Source organism: Hemiscyllium ocellatum, chromosome 19 (genome assembly GCF_020745735.1).
Source record: "Hemiscyllium ocellatum isolate sHemOce1 chromosome 19, sHemOce1.pat.X.cur, whole genome shotgun sequence".
Taxonomy (NCBI): Eukaryota; Metazoa; Chordata; class Chondrichthyes; order Orectolobiformes; family Hemiscylliidae; genus Hemiscyllium; species Hemiscyllium ocellatum.
This window is the reverse complement of record NC_083419.1, coordinates 49,690,337-49,709,405: the sequence shown is the minus strand read 5'-3', so window position 1 is coordinate 49,709,405 and position 19,069 is coordinate 49,690,337. Positions and strand designations below refer to the sequence as shown.

Below are 19,069 nucleotides of genomic sequence, written 5' to 3'. Positions count from 1 at the left end.
TCAAAATATCTTTGAAAGTTAGTTGATTATCATCTTAACTGTAGAATTGGGGTTGTTCATAAATGAAGATTATATATTTGTGAGTTCAAAGGTGTTAATGATAAAATAACATCCTCAATTTATTATTTCGCTTTTACTGCAGGTAGAGCGGGAAAAGGCCATCCTTTTGGTCAATCTTCAAGAATCACAGACACAACTGGAACATACTAAGGGAGCACTAACTGAGCAACATGAACGAGTTCATAGTTTGACAGAACATGTCAATGCAATGAGGAGGCTTCAGGTCAACAAGGAGTTAAAGGCCAATCTGGAAAATGAGAAAGGACGGGAGTCTGGAGAAGAAACACATGATTATGAGGTGGACATAAATGGATTAGAGATTCTGGAATGTAAATATAAAGTAGCAATCACAGAAGTAATCGATCTCAAAGCCGAACTCAAAAGCTTGAAAGAAAAATACAACAAATGTGTGGAGACCTACACAGAGGAAAAAACAAAATATGAAAACCGTGTGCAAGAGCTGGATCAGCAAGTGAGCTGTCTGGAGAAAATGAACAAAGAATATAATGAAAAAATAATACATTTTGAAACTGAAATCAAAACACTGACAGACATGGCAAATGATGGGCATAACACTCTCAACACAGCCCAGGATGAATTAGTAACTTTTAGTGAGGAACTTGCACAGCTCTATCACCATGTTTGCTTATGTAATAATGAAACCCCTAACAGGGTCATGCTGGACTATTATAGGCAAAGCAGGGTCACCCGCAGTGGAAGTCTGAAAGGACCGGATGACCCAAGGGGTATTTTGTCTCCGCGACTTGCCCGAAGAGGCATGGCCTCACCAGTTGACTCGAGAAGCTCACCAGACCATTCCCCAAAAGACAAAACAGAGGTTGGTAAAGAAAACGCACAACAGAGCCCGACAAAAATGGCCAACACCACAGTCTCGCCTGTAATAACTGCTCCACCATCTTCCCCTGTCTCTGACACGAGTGACATCAGAAAGGAGCCGATGAACATCTACAACCTGAACGCCATCATAAGGGACCAGATCAAACATCTGCAAAAGGCAGTTGACCGATCTCTGCAACTGTCACGGCAAAGGGCAGCTGCGCGGGAGTTGGCGCCAATGATAGATAAGGACAAAGAGGTTCTGATGGAAGAGATCCTGAAACTGAAATCCCTGCTCAGTACAAAGCGTGAGCAGATAGCAACTTTACGCACAGTTCTGAAGGCCAATAAGCAGGTTGGTTCATGCATTTAAAACTGACAAGTTCTGAATTTCTCTTTCCCTTGCTTTGTATTTTCATGCGATTTTCTGATGAATTCTGACTATATTCACTGAAAGAGTCACATAAGCTCTAGAATGGATGCTGGAACAAATTAAGTAACAACGCAGCATTGAATTTCAACATCAGTACTGAGATAATTATTAGGACATCATAAGTATAAACTGAGCAAGTATGATTTTATGAAAGGCAGGCCATATTTAAGTAAACCAATGAAGTTTTTTAAATCAAGTCATAAATCCAGTGAGACTTGTCAATGAATTTCATATCTTTGGATTTTAACAGACATTCATAAGGATTTACTAAAAAGACTGTGAGGTAAATTTAACCTCTATGGGATTGGAACTAAGATTGTCCTATTGTTAGGAAATGATTTGATAGGTAAGAAGGAATAAAATTGGAATACATTGGAAAAATAGACTCAGACAGGCAGAAAAATATGAGTAATACCCCCTCGTGAATGGTGCCAGAGACCTAATTATTCTATCTAAATATAAATAACCTCAATTTTGAAATTGAGCTGCATATATCCAGATTTGCATTTCATGCTAAACTAGAAGTTGTGTTGAATTGTGAGCATGAGAGAATTGAAAAAGAGTACAGTTAATGTAATTAAGTATAACAGTTGTAGATGTTGCTATTAACTAAATGTGAGACATTGGTTTTGGCATATGTCTGATATATGGAAACACCATCCAGATGGGGAAATACTTGGGGCTACGTGTGAAGACATTATTTAGGGCTTCAGACATGTAAGTTATTAAAAAGTGCCTAGCTGACACAAAAAGTGCTTGGAGAGTTTAATTACTTCATCACAACATTACAAATTAACAAAGCTCTTCAGGCCCAGTGCATCCACTAACACTCTATCCACATCCTTCAAAATTCTGAGATGAAACTAATCCAGGAGATTTGACAACATTCAATCCGGTTTAATTGTTTAAATATTATCTCATTAATAATTTCTCTTAGTTTGTCAGTTACACAAGTCCCATGGTTGCCTAGAATTTCTGGCAGATTTTCTGTATCTGCTTCCATGAAGATAGATACAAAATAACTGTTCAGGTTCTCTGCCAATTTCCATTCTCCACTATAAATTTTCCTGTCCCCAGTTGTGACGAACCCACATTTGTCCTAGCTAATCCTTTCCCTTTCACATACCCAAAGAAGCTTTTACAGTCCACCTTTAGTTTACATTCCTATCTCCTTTCCCTTTCTTCATCAATTTGTTGGTTCTTCTTTGCTGGGTTCTTAAATTGCTCTGAATCCTCAGGCTTATTACTTTTCTGGTACTCCTATAAGCCACTTATTTTGATCTAATGTGATCTTTAACTTCTATCATTAACCATGGATAATTTACCTTCCCTTTGGGTTTTGTATTTTAGAGGTATGTATATCTGTGTCAACTGAAAAGACTGTCATAGAATCATAGAATCATAGAGCTGTACAGCATGGAAACAGACCCTTCAGTCCAACTTGTTCATGCTGATCAGATATCCTAAATTAATCTGGTCCCATATGCGAGCATTTGACCCAAATCTCTCTAAACACTTCCTATTCATTTACCCATCCAAATGCTTTTTAAATGTTGTGATTGCACCAGCCTCCACCACTTCTTCTGGCACCTCGCTCCATACATGCACTACCCCCTGCATGAAAACATTGCCCCTTAGGGACCTTTTAAATCCTTTCCCCTCTCACCTTAGATCTATTCCCTCTAGTTTTGGGCTCCCTACTCAATGGTGAAGACATTGACAATTCACCTTATCCATGCCCCTCTTCATTTTATAAATAAGGTCAGCCCTCAGCCTCCAATGTTCCAGGGAAAACAGCTCCAGCATATTCAGCCTCTCCCTCTAGCTCAAAGCCTCCAACCCTGGCAACATCCTTGTAAATCCTTTCTGAACCCTTTCAAATTTCACAACATTTTTCCTATAGGAGAGAGACCAGAATTGCACTATTCCGACAGTGGTCCTGGCCTTGCCACTGAAACCCAGACTTCGAGTTTCAGTTGCTGGTGACATTCTTTCACTAAATTGTGGGATGCAGTTTGTACAGAGAGAACTGCAAATAAACTTGCAGAATGGTTATGTAATTTGCAAATGAACTTAAATATAGATAGGTATCAGGAGTTACATTTTGTGAGGAAGAATAAGGAGGACACATACTCAAAAAAAAAAGCAAAACACTGAGATGCTGGATAACTGACAGAAAACAGGAAGAGCAGGAGAATCCAGCAACTCTGAAGAAGAGGTGTACAGGACTCCAAAAGTGCCGCCAGACCTGCAGAGTTACTCCAGCACTTTCTGCTTTTATTTGAGGGCACATACTCCTTGCAAATACAAGTGTACTTAAGACTAAAGATGTCTGTAACGTATCAAGGGCAGGCACCTTTTCAAGTGCTGAGGTCTGATTTCATTGTATAACCCTGGTTATCACTGATGCCTTGTCGATCAGAAACAATTAAGATTGTTGATGAGGGTGTGACCCATAATTCTGTTTCAGCTTTTCAGTCAGGGTTGGGTGCCCCGTCTTCATCTCTGGACCCAGACATGCACACTAGTGAGATGCAGTTCAAACCAACGCTTTCAAAGGTTTGCCTGTTATGCTGCAGTGTTCAGAAGAAAACAGTGCTTTGAAAGTTACATCATGCTGCAGATACTGGTTGGCAATTTGACAAATACAGCCCAATGTTTACTACTCGGAGATTCAACAGACAACTACTTCGCAGGGAATGGCGACAGTAACATTACTAATGTTTGCTATTGATTTTTAAAGAGCTGATTTACCTCATAATTTACTTTTAAATGTATTTCCAGTACACTCTTGTTTCTCCCAATAATAGCACTTAACTTATTATTTCACCTTTAAAGAATTAAGGAACCAACTGCCTAGCACCAGCCAACATTCTTTCCCTCTCTCAGCAGAAGGGTTCAGGGTATGATGTTAGGAATTCCTTAGCTTCAAGAGAAATGTGTATAGAATTGAGGAGCAAACGAAGTTTACCAGAAAAGTCAAGGTCTGTAATGAATCAGATTTAATGCTTTCTCTGACTCACTACCAGTAGGTTTTTTGCAGTTTTTAGAGTGTTTGTTTCATGAGCTAAGAGTATCTACCAGCTCTGTCTTGAGGAATTAACTTTCCTTTAACTGCAAGTTTCTAATGAGAATGTGCGAAGTATGTACAGGGAAACCTCAATTATCCAAATGAGATGAGCAGGCACTATTTCGTTCGGATAATTGATTATTCGGTTAATTGATTCAAAGCCTCTCCTCTGGGGCTCGGAGTTTTCTGAAGTTTCCTTTTTCCTCGTCTGCCTGTCTTGGTCCTTCTCTCTGTCTCAGGATTTGTTTCTGATCAGACATACATTTGTGTGTCAGGGACCTGCAGCATTGCTGAAGCCTCCTCACACACCCCCATCAGTTCAGTGGGATTGACACGGTGAGCACTTGCTACGTCCGCACCCCATTCAGGAGGCTAGGCAGCAGCACACTGCATGCAAGCCCCCCACCCTGTCCGAACCCCAACCCCTTCCAATTCTGCCCGCCCGGCACCCAAAAACCCATCCAACCTCGACCCGTCCAACCCCTAAACCCATCCAACCATGCCCCCATCTGCCCCTGCCCCCACCTACATTTTGCCCACCCTATCCGTGCCCCCGTGCTCCAACCATCCCGTCCGCATGTCCAATTGCGAACCTCCCTCCACCCCCACCAACACCCCACCCCACCCTCCAGGGCAGCCTGTACAGGACAATGTTGGAGAGATTATCTGCGGAAGGGAGTTAAGGGGGTTCAGGGTATATGCCTGTGTAGAACTCCAGGGAAACTGGAGGAGAGAGAGGGATGGTGGGAGGTTCGTCATTTGCGGATGGCGTCTGGGCTCCCATCGATGTCCAGGATCGTTCTCGGCAACATTTCAGTAAGTGGAGTTCAATTTTAATCATTGTAAACAAAAGACGCGATCAGTGTTGGAAACACCTCTTTGATGTAATGTTTCTATCGGGACCTCGAGATCTCCTTTGGATAATCTGATATTTGGATAATTGATATTCGGATAATCGAGGTTCCTCTGATGTGCTCTTTCACACAGAAACATACTGGCTACTTCTCATGCGTGTCAGTAGGGATCTGTCCGGGATCTTGCTGTACTGCTCATTGAGTTGGCAAATACACTGTACGTTTATTCAACCAAATGTCCACATTGGAAAGTGGATGGAGGCTAATACTTAGTCCAGTTCGGTATGAGCCTCTGTTATTCAGGGGCTTGTTCAGTACCGTCAGTTACAGGCACGTTACATGCAGTCCATGGTCAATCATCCGCCCAAGCCCCCCCATTAATTGTGAAACTTACAAAGGCACTGTGGGAGATGGAGAGCATTACCTTATTATAAGTCAGATAAGCAATACCTACTGGATGCAGTGTAGGTGGAATGACTGCTGTGTGTCTGAATAAAAGGGGATCAGAGTACAGCAGGCTGTCCCTTTTTGATGGAGTGTTTCAATCTCCCCAACCAGTGAGGCATCTTCACGACATTGGTGCACATGCTGAGGTTGAAGCTGAATGAATGATGGAGCTATGGCGCTGGGGAGCTACTCGTCACACGGTCTAGAGGAAGGTGCACAGCTCCCATCTGCAGGCTGTGCTGAGACCTGAAAACCTTTTTGTTCCTTCTGTTCCCAGCATCGGTCATATTCAGCAAGAATCATCTATGTTCCCTGCCACTGTGAGGATCCCCAACCAAGTCAGTGCACGACAGTGACTTCTGGAAGTGGAGGCCACGGTGTGTGCGGTCCCTCCAGGTTGCTGCACAGCCACACCACTTACAGGAAAGTTTGAGAGAGCCGCTGCCTTCCTAAGAAGGAGAACACAGATGCAGGAGGACCTGGGCCAATGATAGACCTGGGAGCAGCAACAGCCAGAGTGGAGGATGAGTACCTGGAGAGGTCACTGCTGCAGTGCCCCTTGGGCTGTGAGGTATCTGCAGGAAGTGTAGATACGGTGCTGTCCATGCTCAGTTCCAGGTCATGGTGGAGTAGATGTTATGGCCATTGCAATATGGCTGCACTGCTTGGATCAGACTAGGGGGCCTCCAATATAGCATAGATGTGATGTGACAGATGCTGAAAAACTGTCAGAATGGGAGAAGGACAAGGCAGCAGACATTAGGGAGGATGAACTGTCCCTGAGCGTGACCGACAGGACCTGACTGACACCCATTTCCAGTAGATGATGCTAGAGTGCAGGAGACCACCATGAATCGTAGACTAGTCACTTGTCAGCATGCGAGCATTTTGGTTTACACTGTGGGGATGAATTGTAGCCTCTCTTGGTTTTGATTGCGTTCATTTTTGTTGGCTGTAAATCAAAGCTCATGTTTGGGATTTGTCCAAATGCTTGTCTGTATGAGCTGTTCCCCTAGTGGACAATGACAAACTGCTTGGACATTGGGGTCAGAGTAGTGGTGACCTAGAGAGAGCGTTTAGATGTGGTTCCAGGCAGATGAACTGTTGGGCACAGTTGGTAAATAGTGACAATAGTGAGAGAATGGTGTTGTATGTGAGTGTCAGCTGTACTGACCATGTGCCATCAGCAGCCTAGCTCTGTGGCCACTGTGCCATTGTATTGCCAGGGAGGGGAAATGACAACCTGCTTGTCCAGGTGCACAGTGGCCTTTTAAAGGTGGCATCAGCTCCCGGGATGCCAGTCTTTCAGCAGATATCTGCTGAGTGGTGAATTGTTCAGGGAATGGTGCATTGTAAGAGGGGCAAGAGTTGTGCGAGTGCCGTGACATTAGGTGGTAGTTATTGAAGTGAGTTTGGTGAAAAACAACAGGAGACTTCACTAGGCCATGTGGCAGGAAACCCTCCGAAAAAACACGACAAAATTGACATAGAGTCAAAGAAAAGAAGATTCATCCCAAAATTAACAATTCAACTCTGTTCATCAGAACTTAAGAACTAAGAAGTAATGATTCATCCATTCATTGGTTCAGCGTTTTGCTAATTATCAAACCCTTCTGTGGAATTAATCAGAATATTGGAGTGAAGTTGCATTTTTGATGTTTCCCACGTATTGTTATCTCTGTAGCTGGAATTAATGAGAATCCAATTTATATTTACATTCTAATTAAGTACTGGCTGAATATCGATTGTGATAGATTTTGAGTTTATGTTTCCCAGCATGCCTAGCAGGGCGATGTAAAGAGAGAAAGCAGAAGAGATAAATAAAATAAGCCTGTATTACAACTGCCAATATTCATTGTAGGTAGGAGTGGACTTGACTTTGATGTCTCCATTGTTCAATGGAGATGCAATTACTCACTGTCTAGTGGGGCGAAGGCTACCTGTGTTTCTGGATGATGGGCATTTGCCTCTGGCATGGTATGTTGCCTTTCGCAGCAATATTTATGCTATAAGGGATAGTATAAGAAATCGAGGAGTGGCTATTATGGTATTGTGAAATCCATTAGACATTTGTTACAACTAAGTATTATATACAGTACACGCATAATATGGTTGCACACACTTAAATGTCTGAGCTAACCTTAAGCTACTAGATTGCACAGAGAGCAGCGTGCTTTCAATAGTATCTCATGCTTCATGATCCAAGATAAGATGGAGAATGTGATCTTTATATCCTCAGATCATAATCTATGCTATAGTGATGATGTCACGAAGATGTCTCTTTAAGGTAAAGTAACACACTGACCACGAGACATTGCACAACATCCTCATTATCACCCATATAGACACATCCCAAATGGATGTACAGAGTTATAAATTGACACATATTGCCAATTTGATAATTATACAAACAAGTAAGACAGAGTTTACAAGATTAACATTTCAAAGCTTTGGAGGTTTGATAACACATCCTTATCTGGTAATTGTATGCCCATCTGGAGAGCTTTACCTATTGTACTTGTTTCACAACTTGGTTATCCTATTCTGAAGAAGCGTCACTTGATTGGAAATGTTTACTCTACTTTCTAATCACAGATGTTGCTAGACCTGCTGAGTTTCAGTTTTTGTTTCAGATTTCCTGCGTCTGCAGTTCTTTATGTTTTTTTCAGTTATCTTGTTGCTGGTTTCTGTCAGTCAAGATCATTGTCACGGTGTTCTTCCTACTTTGCAAAAATTCCTACGTAGAGAAGGAATCCATCATAAGGATGCATTTTTCCCCTTGTGTGATGGATAGATCTGAATGGAACATTGCGTGGATATAGGTTGATATATTTGCCATACCTTACTCGCATTCACAAGTTGTTGTATATCCTGATTCATCTCTGGCCAGTACACAGATTCATGTGCTCACTATTTTGTTCATTTTATAACAATGTGCCCCTGGTGTAACATGGTCTTGATATCTTGGCCTAATGCTATTAGGATTACCTTCGCAATTAGAACATGTTTGCCTTGAAAATGACTGTCATGACATCGCAAATTAATCTCTGTCTGGCCAAAATGAGCAAATCATCTCAGTCACTTCTGTCAGATTATCGCTGCATAATGACCTTTTGCAACTCTGTAGCTGCTCAACCTTGGTAGTTTCAATTGCAATTGTTAACATTTGGCTCTGGCCAAAAGATAACAAATCATCTTTGACAACGTCTTCAACTTTGTAACTAGAACATCACAATGAAGGTCAATGGGAATATTGTGGTCTTTGTGTGGGTTGGATAACAGGATAATTGCTTAACATGTCAGATGTAATCGTCCAGGTACCTAACATATATCTCACTTGAGCCATTACCTTAGATATTGTTGACTGCTTTGATTATGCCATGTGGGTCTGTTCTTCCACAGTCAATGTGGTTTGTATCTATGAAGTGCTATGAAATGTAGTGTATTTGTGTACAGTGGTAGTTCTGCCACTGTAGGCTATTGATATTGCCAAGATAGAAGATTTCATAATATCAGAATGAGCTTGTGTATTTGCACTGCAGCGTGATTCTGCCAGTGCATAAAATTGGTGAGACATTATACCCCTGTTCGTTCGATACCCTCTCATATCAAGTGATATTCCATGGTACAGCCTGATGTTAGGGTTAGGGTTAGGATGTATAGTTGTGATATGTTGACTGTAGCTCCTGTCTTGATTTTAGCTTTGTGTATGTCATCCTGCCTTCTCAGGACATATGATCTCAATGATTGCAAAAGCTTCTGATTGCCTTATACTGTCAATATGGTGTTTGAGATTAATAGTATAGAAAACTTGGTCATCTCCTGAAATCTGCAGTTAACTTGAGTGACTCTGAACTTCATTGATGTGTTTGTGCTTTGTACCTTCTTAACACTTCCCATGCTGCCGATGTTGTGGCATCTTTTTGCTTCCCTGTGTCCTGATCTAGGGACTAACTTGGTCTTTGGAACCAAACTGCCTGAACACGTGTGCCCAATGTCCCTTGGTGCCACATGGTTCACAGTGTCTGAAAAGCTGGAATAAATGGCAGTTGTCACACATTTTGTTGGTTTGGTGTTGGATGCACCTCAAGCCTGTGATTGTTGTTGGCCTGCCACTGTGGCTTCATACCTGCGTCCCCCTTCAAGTAATGACCCTTTCCTCTTGCCCAAATGTTTCTTTCCTAAAAGCTTTAGTTGGTGTAAAGACAATGACTAACTCAGTGAGACTCTCTGCCAGTTCCTCTTTGCAAAAAATCGAACTCATGCCCTTTACTGTGGTATCCTCTGAGAAACCGGTCAATTGGCTCTCGGATTTGCAATTTGATTGACACAACTGTAGGATTCATAGATTCCAATTTAAGTCATACCTTGAGCTGGACTTGCTGGATTTTGGCTGGATTTTTCAATCATCAATAATAGACTAGGTGTGTTCAATTTGAATTGTCCCTCCTTGCCAGTAGTAAATAAGGTTTTTAAAGCTCTTTTCTCAGGATCACCTATCACTTGTTTTGTAAAACAGAACTGCAAATGTTGTCTGAATAGTTGTAATGTGGTAAAAGTGTCACGGGGTGCTTAGTCTATAATTAGTCTATTATCCATGAATGCACATTATAAAACTTTGCGCTGTGCCAGCTTAGGCAATGTATCCCTGACTTAGGGCTGCTCCACTGGTCTTGGCTCCTTTCAAACTGCTGTTTTAAAATTTGTAGATTTTACTCCTCCTCAGATGCTGCCTGAACTGCTGTGCTCTACCAGCACCACTATTCCAGAATCTGCAGTCATTGTTTTTACCTCGTTGTAACAATGCTCATGCTATCCCTGCTGACATCAGAAAATGGGTATATTGTGGTATTGAAGAGTCTAACAGATACTTATTACAGCCAAACATTATACACAAATATTACAGCACAAGTATTCAGGTTAACATTAAGTTCGTATATTACAACAGAGAGTAGTGAGTTTTCAAAAACATGTCATGCTTCAAATGATCCAAGGTAAGATGGAATACAAGACCTTTATACTTTCAGTCACATACTATGATACATTGGCAATGTTATGAACATGTCCCTTCAGGATATACTAACCTTGAGACATAACATAAAAGTGGAACTATATCTAATATTGGTTGTTGCCTTCAGAAGAGCAGGGAAAGTAAAATATCTTAATAGTAAGTCCATGGAATATTTCTGAATTCCGCTGGGCTACAGAATTTTATGAAATTGGATATTTTAATCTGAAGAGATCAAGTTAAGACATTGGGAATGTCAACCTTCCTGACCTTGTAAAAGATGATTGGTATTGTTTAAGGGCTCTGCCATTGTTTATGAGATGTGTATTGCAGGTTCAATACTAGTGCCTGGGTTGAGCAGAGGAATGGGTCATAAAAATCTCATGAATGTCCAATGAGTGCACCCTTATAAATAACAAGTCACTATCTGAGCCCAAGTGATAGATGCAGCTTGTCACTTTAGCCTTATTGCAGTTATCATGCATGGTGATGATTGTGTGTACAGCAGACACACAGTCAATATCTCACACCTGAGATGTGATTCCTATTGGCAGCTCTGGAATGATTTATCCCAATGTCATTTGGAGGAGGAGACTGACTGGCAGTGCATGGCCACTAACAGTTTAAATGGTGGGAAATGTTTGTAACCGTGAACTTGCTAAAATTTCAATCATTTGCTCATTTGTTAAAAATAGGATTTCCAGTGTTGTCCATGAGGATTTGCTGTGTGGGTAGCTTTTATTCTAACCTTTTCGTGCTGTTAATGTTTGCAGACAGCAGAAATTGCCCTGGCAAATCTAAAGAGTAAATATGAAAATGAGAAAACCATGGTGACTGAGACAATGATGAAACTGCGAAACGAACTCAAGGCCCTGAAGGAGGATGCAGCGACCTTCTCGTCCTTACGTGCCATGTTTACCACCAGGTGAGAATGCTGTAATTTCTTCACAGTCACAAATTAAAATTTAAGTATTGTTTGGGGGAGGGGGAGTGAGCAAGGTTCCAACATTTACACTGAAAGAAGTCAGTTACTTTTGGACTGTTGGACACCCACATTACACAGGAGGTTTGTTGGGTCAGTCTCATTGGATGGAGCACAGAACAAATATGTTGTGGGGAGTTTGATGGTATTCAAACATTTAGCTCCATGTCAATCCTGACCAGGAAATAACACTTTCTAGTATTGAATTCAAGATAGGTTCATCTTTATATTTTATCCTGATGATTGCCACTCCATTGCCTTATACTATACATATACTGGTCAGTTAATTCAAGGATCAATAATGATAGAAGGAAGAATTATACCGTATGTCATTAGCAGCTATTATAATGTCTAATCCACTGGATTTCTCTAGCCAATCTGCATTTTGAGGACATTTATTTAATCTCATGTTTCAAGAATATATGATTTGGAGATGCCGGTGTTGGACTGGGGTGTACAAAGTTAAAAATCACACAACACCAGGTTATAGTCCAACAGGTTTCATTGGAAATACACTAGCTTTCAGAGCGACGCTCCTTCATCAGGTGATAATCACCTGATGAAGGAGCATCGCTCCAAAAATTGCTTCCAATGAAACCTGTTGGACTATAACCTGGTGTTGTGTGATTTTTAACTTCAAGAAGATAAATACATGTAATTGTAGATCAAGTTTATTACAGTGAATACCTAGTAACAGGACACCTGCAAAGCTAAGTCTCCCAGTGAGTTGCTCCCATCTCGAGCAGTATTTACAAGAGGGACTGGTCACAGACCTTGACCATCTGTTTGGCCAAAGAAACCTCATGATGCCTAATAGAGACAGCAAGGAAATGTAAAGATAGGATGTAATACATGCTGCTTCCGTGTAGACTTTTAGTAACTGATGCAACTGTATGTTTAAAAAGAACTATTCAAAAATTAGCATTCAAAAATTAACATTTTCTGTTTGCAGTAATAACTGTTGGTTAAGCTTTTTAAAACAGCTAACAAAGTATATTTCCCCTGGAACAAGTGCAAAGTTAAAGGGCACAGTCTTTGTAAAAGAATTGTTTAGCAAATCTTTTCATCCAAAACAAATTGCATGGAATACATAGCACAGAAATGGATCATTTAGTACACTTGCCCATTCTTGTGTGTATGCTTCACACAAATCTAAAACAGGACAGTAACAAGGAACTGTCTGTTTATTCACAACAGCATGGTACATGTTTTCCAATGATTTGTTCTTGCAGTTACCCTGTATCATGTGTTTGTAACCTGATGAAAAGGTTTACCAAACATTTACCGATGAAAACAGTGGCTCTTACAATGCGGGTAAAAAAGTCAACGAGAAGAGACTTTCCTAATTGTGTTTACATTTCAGATGGATTCTCCCCACATTCTCCAAGAAAACAGTTGGAGGGCGGGTCTTTTGAGGGATTGGGTAGGTAGATGGATTGCATCAGGACACAGCCCCACCAAATAATTCCCCCTCATTTTAATCCCAGCTCAAGTTCTCAGTGCAATCTTTTATTTGAGATGTAATTTTCAAGGACCTTATCCTCATACTGTTTTCCTCCCATAATGTAACAAGCCTTTCATTTCCCTTGGCACCTTTACATCGACAATATTGTCTTCCCTATTGAGAAAACAGGCATTTATTCTCAAATACTTTTCAGCCTCATAGATTCATAGAGATATACAGTACAGAAACAGACCCTTCGGATCGATTCGTCCATGCTGACCAGATATCCTACATTAGTCTAGTCCCATTTGCCAGCACTTGGCCCATATCTCTCTAAACCCTTCTTATTCATGTACCCATCCAGATTTCTTTTAAATGTTGTATTCGTACCAGCCTCCACCACTTCCTCTGGCAGCTTACTCCATACACGCACAACCCTCTGTATGAAAAAGTTGCCCCTTAGGTCTCTTTTAAATCTTCCCCCTTAAATCTATGCCCTCCGGTTTTAGACTCCCCTACCCCAGGGAAAAGACTTTGTCTATTTACTCTATCCATGCCCCTCATGATTTTATAAACCTCTATAAGGTCACCCCTTACCCTCCGATGTTCCAGGGAAAACAGCCCCAACCTATTCAGTGTCTCCCTATAGTTGAAACCCTTCAACCCTGGCAACATCCTTGTAAATATTCTCTGAACCCTTTCAAGTTTTACAGCCTCCTTCCTATAGCAGGAGATTCCACCTAACACTAGGTGATTTGATTGGAAACAATTCTTCATAAATTCTGACTCAAATAAGAAGCACATCAATATATCAATTGTTGGTATAGACAACAGAGGAAAAGTTATCAGTTGGGAACAAAATGCTGCAATTCGAAAATATTCTATGCAGTGAGTAATAATGTATAATTGAATGCTGAATATATTGGAATCTTCTAACAAAATAGATGTGTGTTTTACTTCATAATCCAGCATGTTTTTCCATTCATAATTACCCTTCAGAGATTGATGATGACTCAGCAACTGTGAAAGAAAAGTGATATAATTCCAAGTGGGAATAGTGACAAGGAGGAGAACTTGTAGGTGAAGTGTTCCCTTGGGTCTCCTGCTATTCTCCCTCCCGGTGGTGGATGTCATGGGTTTGAAAACTGCAATTGAAGAAGGCTTGCTGAGTTGCTGCAGTGCATGTGATGTATGTAACAAACTATGGTCAGATGGTTGCTTTCTCTCATGCTCGAGATACCAGCATCCTGGCACTTGCATATTATGAATATTACTAGGTACTTATCAGTCCAAGCCTGTGTGTAATTTTCCGAAAGTTGGCTTTATAAGGGCTTGCACTAAAATGCTCTCTATGTTATTAAACTACAAACTCATGCTGTTGTATTCCCAAATGGTGAGTATTTCTTCATCTCAGCAGCATTGTTGTGTCCAAGTAAATCCAGAGGGAAGGAGAAACAAACAGATGGTAAATTACTCATAATAAATATCTTACACTGAGATAAAGCAATTTGACAATTTTACAATGGGAGGATACAAGTGCAATTCCAGTTTGTGCTGGTGCATCAACGGTGATCGGAAAGAATTTGAGACATAATCATTGACTTTTGTTTCCTGTTTAGAGATTTAGGATGAAGAGAAAATCATTTTAATTAGTGGATAACTATTGATTCTTCTGTGGCTCATATGGTCATCTTTGTGAATTATTGGAAGAGGACTAAGCCCCTGATATAACCATCAGTCTTATTTCACAATTGCATCTTGCTTTATCCCCTCCATAATCTGGCAGTTGCTCTACTAATTAGACTTCAGGATGTGAACCCCTTATATCTTCAAAAGATGTCTTCAGAAGTCACTGAATTCAGCAGACATGTACAAAAAATAAACACTTGTACACCTTAAGCCTAGACCTCAAGAAGGCAGTAATACAAAGATTTGCTAAACATGTGGAAATGTCTGGCTAGAAGTGTATTCAACTCTGTACATCACCACAGGAGGGATATATTGGTTTACAGTAGGTGGAATGCAAATCCACCAGCCACACTTTTTATTAGAAAACACAGTAACGCTAGAGAACCATGATGGGCAGATGTTATGAATTTTCCATTTATAAAGGGATATGGAACAAATCCAGTGGAATATAGACAGTTAGATTAACATCAGTGGTGGGAAAGTTGATGGGATCCTTCATTCAAGATGTAATAGAAAAATATTTAGAAACTGGAAACGCGTAAAAGTAGTCAGCATAAATTCCATAAGGAAAAGTTGTGCTTGACTAACATTTTTTAATTATTGCTTTAAGAATTATAAGAGCAGGTAAGTGTAATGCAATTGAACCATATTTTGGGGATTTTTAAACATTTTTCTTTAGGTATCACATAGTTGATTCAAAATTAAATTAAGTTCATATGGAATCAGGGGACTAGTAGTGAATGGATTGCAAAGCCATTATCAAACAAAACAGATGAGTTTAAGGTATTTTCTCAGTCTAGCAAAAGGCAGGAATTTGTCTTCCAAATCATTGATATTGAAACCACTGCTGTTCATTATTTACCTAAATGAGTTGGACTGAGCAATTTCAAAATTTTAGGTTAACACTGAGTTGGGGCTATAGTTAATATAGAAGAGTACAGTAACAAATAATGGGAAGATTACAATAACTTACATTTATAAAGCTTCTTTGTAGTAAAATATCCAAAGGCATTTCACTGGAGTTATCAAATAAAATGCATTTGTTAGGCCTCATAAGGTGATAGATCAAAACTTAGTCAAAGAAGTTGAAGAGAGTCATTTCAAGCAACAGGTAAAGGAGAAGAGGGAGGGTGGGAGATGAAATTCTCAGGAAATGGGGCCTAGCAGTTGATGGCATAGCCAACAATATAATTAGATTCCCATAAGACTAGAATGGAGTTTTGGGGATTAGTTTGGAGGGAGATGAAGAGGTTGTATGGCTCGAGGAGGTTGGAGATAGCTAAGTCATGAGGTGTTTTAGTTACAAGGATCAGCATGTCAAGGCCGTCATAAACAAGGTGCCAGTTTCAGTTCATTAGGACAAAATGTTATGTGAGTTGAACTTGAGTGGGATAGAACATGGGCAGCAGAGTTTTCCATGAACCTCCCCTCCCCCCCCCAAATGGAGGGTGAAGGTGAGAGTCAAACTATCCTCCACTCATCCAATATCTAACCACCCGTTATGATTATGCCATACATATACATACTGCTTCCCTTTATATTTATCAACATGAACCTATGTGGAGGGACTTCTCTGATGTTTGTTTATAGTCTTGAACTGGTCAAAAGGAAATTTGTCACAGTCTAATGAAAGATTTTGAGAAGATTAGTAGCTCAGGTTGAGGTTCTGGATGTAGGTTTGTTTGCTGAGCTGGAAGGTTCATTTTCCAACTCATAGAAGATGTTACCTAGTATGGTGATGAAACATCGGAAAATGAACCTTCCAGCTTAGCGAACAAACCTACGTCCACAAACGGGAGAGATTAAATTTAACCAGAACCAAACCAATGTTGCCAATGGATCATGACAAATTTTGATTAAAATAAGTGTCTTGTCCTTCAAATTTTATTTACTTTCCTATGTATAGGAAAATACCAGACCCCTGCATAGCATATTTGCATTATCAGTTTGTTACAGTCCTTTTGAGAAAAATTCTATGTAACCTTGACATTTTTCATGGGCACTTATCCATTATTTATCACTGTTAATCAATACCTGTCAGCAAGGCATTGTGTAAACCTTCATCAAATTACTGAAGTTTGCTGTGTAGCTCATGTTCCAAGGTTTCCTATGCCTCATGCTATATCGTGTTATATAGCAAGTCATCATCAGCCACAATGCTGTTCACTTAGAATTCCCTCTGATAGATTAGCATTGTACTGAGTCAGATAGACTAATAGCATATCAACTTCGATCTTATACTGTGCTGAATCAGTTGACCCGAGGCAGGGGCACTGAGATGGCTTCAGCATGCTACAGTTAAAGAGGGGAAAATCAACCAAGATTCACACTCCTAATCATTATCAAGCTAATCCTATTAGGAAGCATTCATCAATGTAGAACGGGAAAAACATGCTTGGACTTGACGCTGATCACTGTGTTCACATATCCATTCAATATTCACTGCCTGAGATGCATACAGAATGGTGAAGCATTGAGCTACATAACTGTGGTAGTTAATACCTTTCTCAGAGGAGGAGAGAAAATGGAAAATAAAAGTCCAACAATCACAATATTATTTTTCAAACATTTCTATTTAAAGGAGCTTTGCATTCATGAATATAGACTCTGCCAAAGCGTTTGTTTCATTTATTTACAGACACATAAAGAAATCTCATTAAAATACACTATTATAGCACTAATGCCTGAAATCACCCAATGGATGTCTCTTCAAGTAATGAAAGTTTCTTGAAAACTTCTTCCTGCTCCTTTATAAGAGTCAGAGGAGCTGTGTTTTGTATCAGGCAGTTAAAAACGATGGTGACTAGAAAAAGCTTGCCCTGGAAGTGCATCCCAGAAATGTTAGCATTATTTTAAAAATACCAATTGCAGAAGGGAATGGCAAACAGGATTTGGCTGTTCTGGGTACGGTAACAGTAGTAATCCTACTGACAACAATGGAATGGAAGGATTAGTAAACGGACATCACTCCTCATGTCCTTTCCGTTGTTATACTGTGAGTTGGAGGCTATGGGATTCTGTAAGCCTTATAGATAGAATCCCTACAGCGTGGAAACAAGTCCACACCGACCCTCCAAGACCCATTCCCCAACCCTATTAGTCTACATTTACCTCTCACTAATGCACCTAACCTGTATATCCCTGAACACTATGGGCAGTTTACACAGACACTGGGCGAATGTGCAAAGTCCAAACAGTCGCCCAAGGTTGGAATTGAACCCAGGTCTCTGGTGGCAGTAGTGCTAACCACTGGGCTACTGTTTCACCCTATGTGAATACTGAAACAATGCATAGTCATCAATGACCAGTCTGGGCCTACCTCAATAGTTAAGTGCTTGTTATCTGTAACGTTTATTTCTGGAGTTCCTTCTGCATTTTAATTGCTGTGTTTCCTCCATTGAGAGAGTTAAGCTGGAGTAAAACGTTACACCCATATGGAGAGTCTGATTCCCTGTTGTCCTGCAACCCCTTTCTTTAGGTGTGATGAGTATGTGATACAGCTGGATGACATGCAGCGGCAGCTGGCAGCGGCCGAGGATGAGAAGAAGACGCTGAACTCCCTGCTGCGTATGGCCATTCAGCAGAAGCTCGCCCTTACGCAGCGGCTCGAGGACCTGGAGTTCGACCACGAGCAGTCTCGGCGGAGCAAAAGCAAGCCGGGGAAGAGTAAAGCCGGCAGCCCTAAAGTAAGTGCGGAACCAGCGGCAGGCGGAATGCCTATTCCAGCTGCCATAGACATTCTGACATTGCTTAGTCAAAGCTCAGAGCAATAAAGTGAGGAACAAACGGTTGACAGTGGTGCTTATAGAACGGGACCATGCAGTGACACTGATAGAACGGTGCCAAAGAGTGGTTGTTAGCCTACAATAAAAAATAAAGAGGAATAACACAGCCGATTTAAGGGGGTATGATTGCAACCACCTCCACCCCCTTTTAAAAAGAAAGTTATCACAGCTACGAATTTGTGCCTTTATTTTGCATTAGTACATTTTCCAATGGGTTAAATTACACTTTAAAGGGAAGCGACGTGTCTGGATTTATTTCTGCTTCACCTTCATTGCCTCAACAGTTTCTAGAAGTTTGCATGACCCAAATGCTGTCATCAGGGGGATGACGATATGGTCGCAACATTGATGCTGATACCCTTTCGTTAGAGACTCCAACTCTTTGAAGCCTGTTCCACTCAATGGAAGAGCTAAGTGGCGTGTTTTGTGATAGTGACGGGAGAGCGTCCATGACTGTAGT

The 19,069-nt window shown here is 40.7% G+C and overlaps 1 protein-coding gene across 10 annotated transcripts in view; it reads left to right on the top strand.

Annotated features, from left to right (window-relative positions):
- bicd1a (bicaudal D homolog 1a) overlaps positions 1-18,651 on the top strand; it is a 207,803-nt gene extending 189,152 nt beyond the window's left edge. For 2 of the 10 annotated variants that reach the window (XM_060839446.1, XM_060839437.1), the window contains 3 exons: positions 143-1,252; positions 11,483-11,634; positions 18,303-18,651. In XM_060839446.1, the coding sequence (XP_060695429.1) occupies positions 143-1,252; positions 11,483-11,634; positions 18,303-18,597 (1,557 nt within the window). In that variant the 3' untranslated portion in view covers positions 18,598-18,651. Of the gene's footprint in view, positions 1-142; positions 1,253-11,482; positions 11,639-18,302 lie in introns of those variants that run through there. The other 8 variants (XM_060839444.1, XM_060839443.1, XM_060839442.1 and 5 more) reach the window with 8 other exon arrangements.
- Positions 18,652-19,069: the final 418 nt, after the last annotated feature.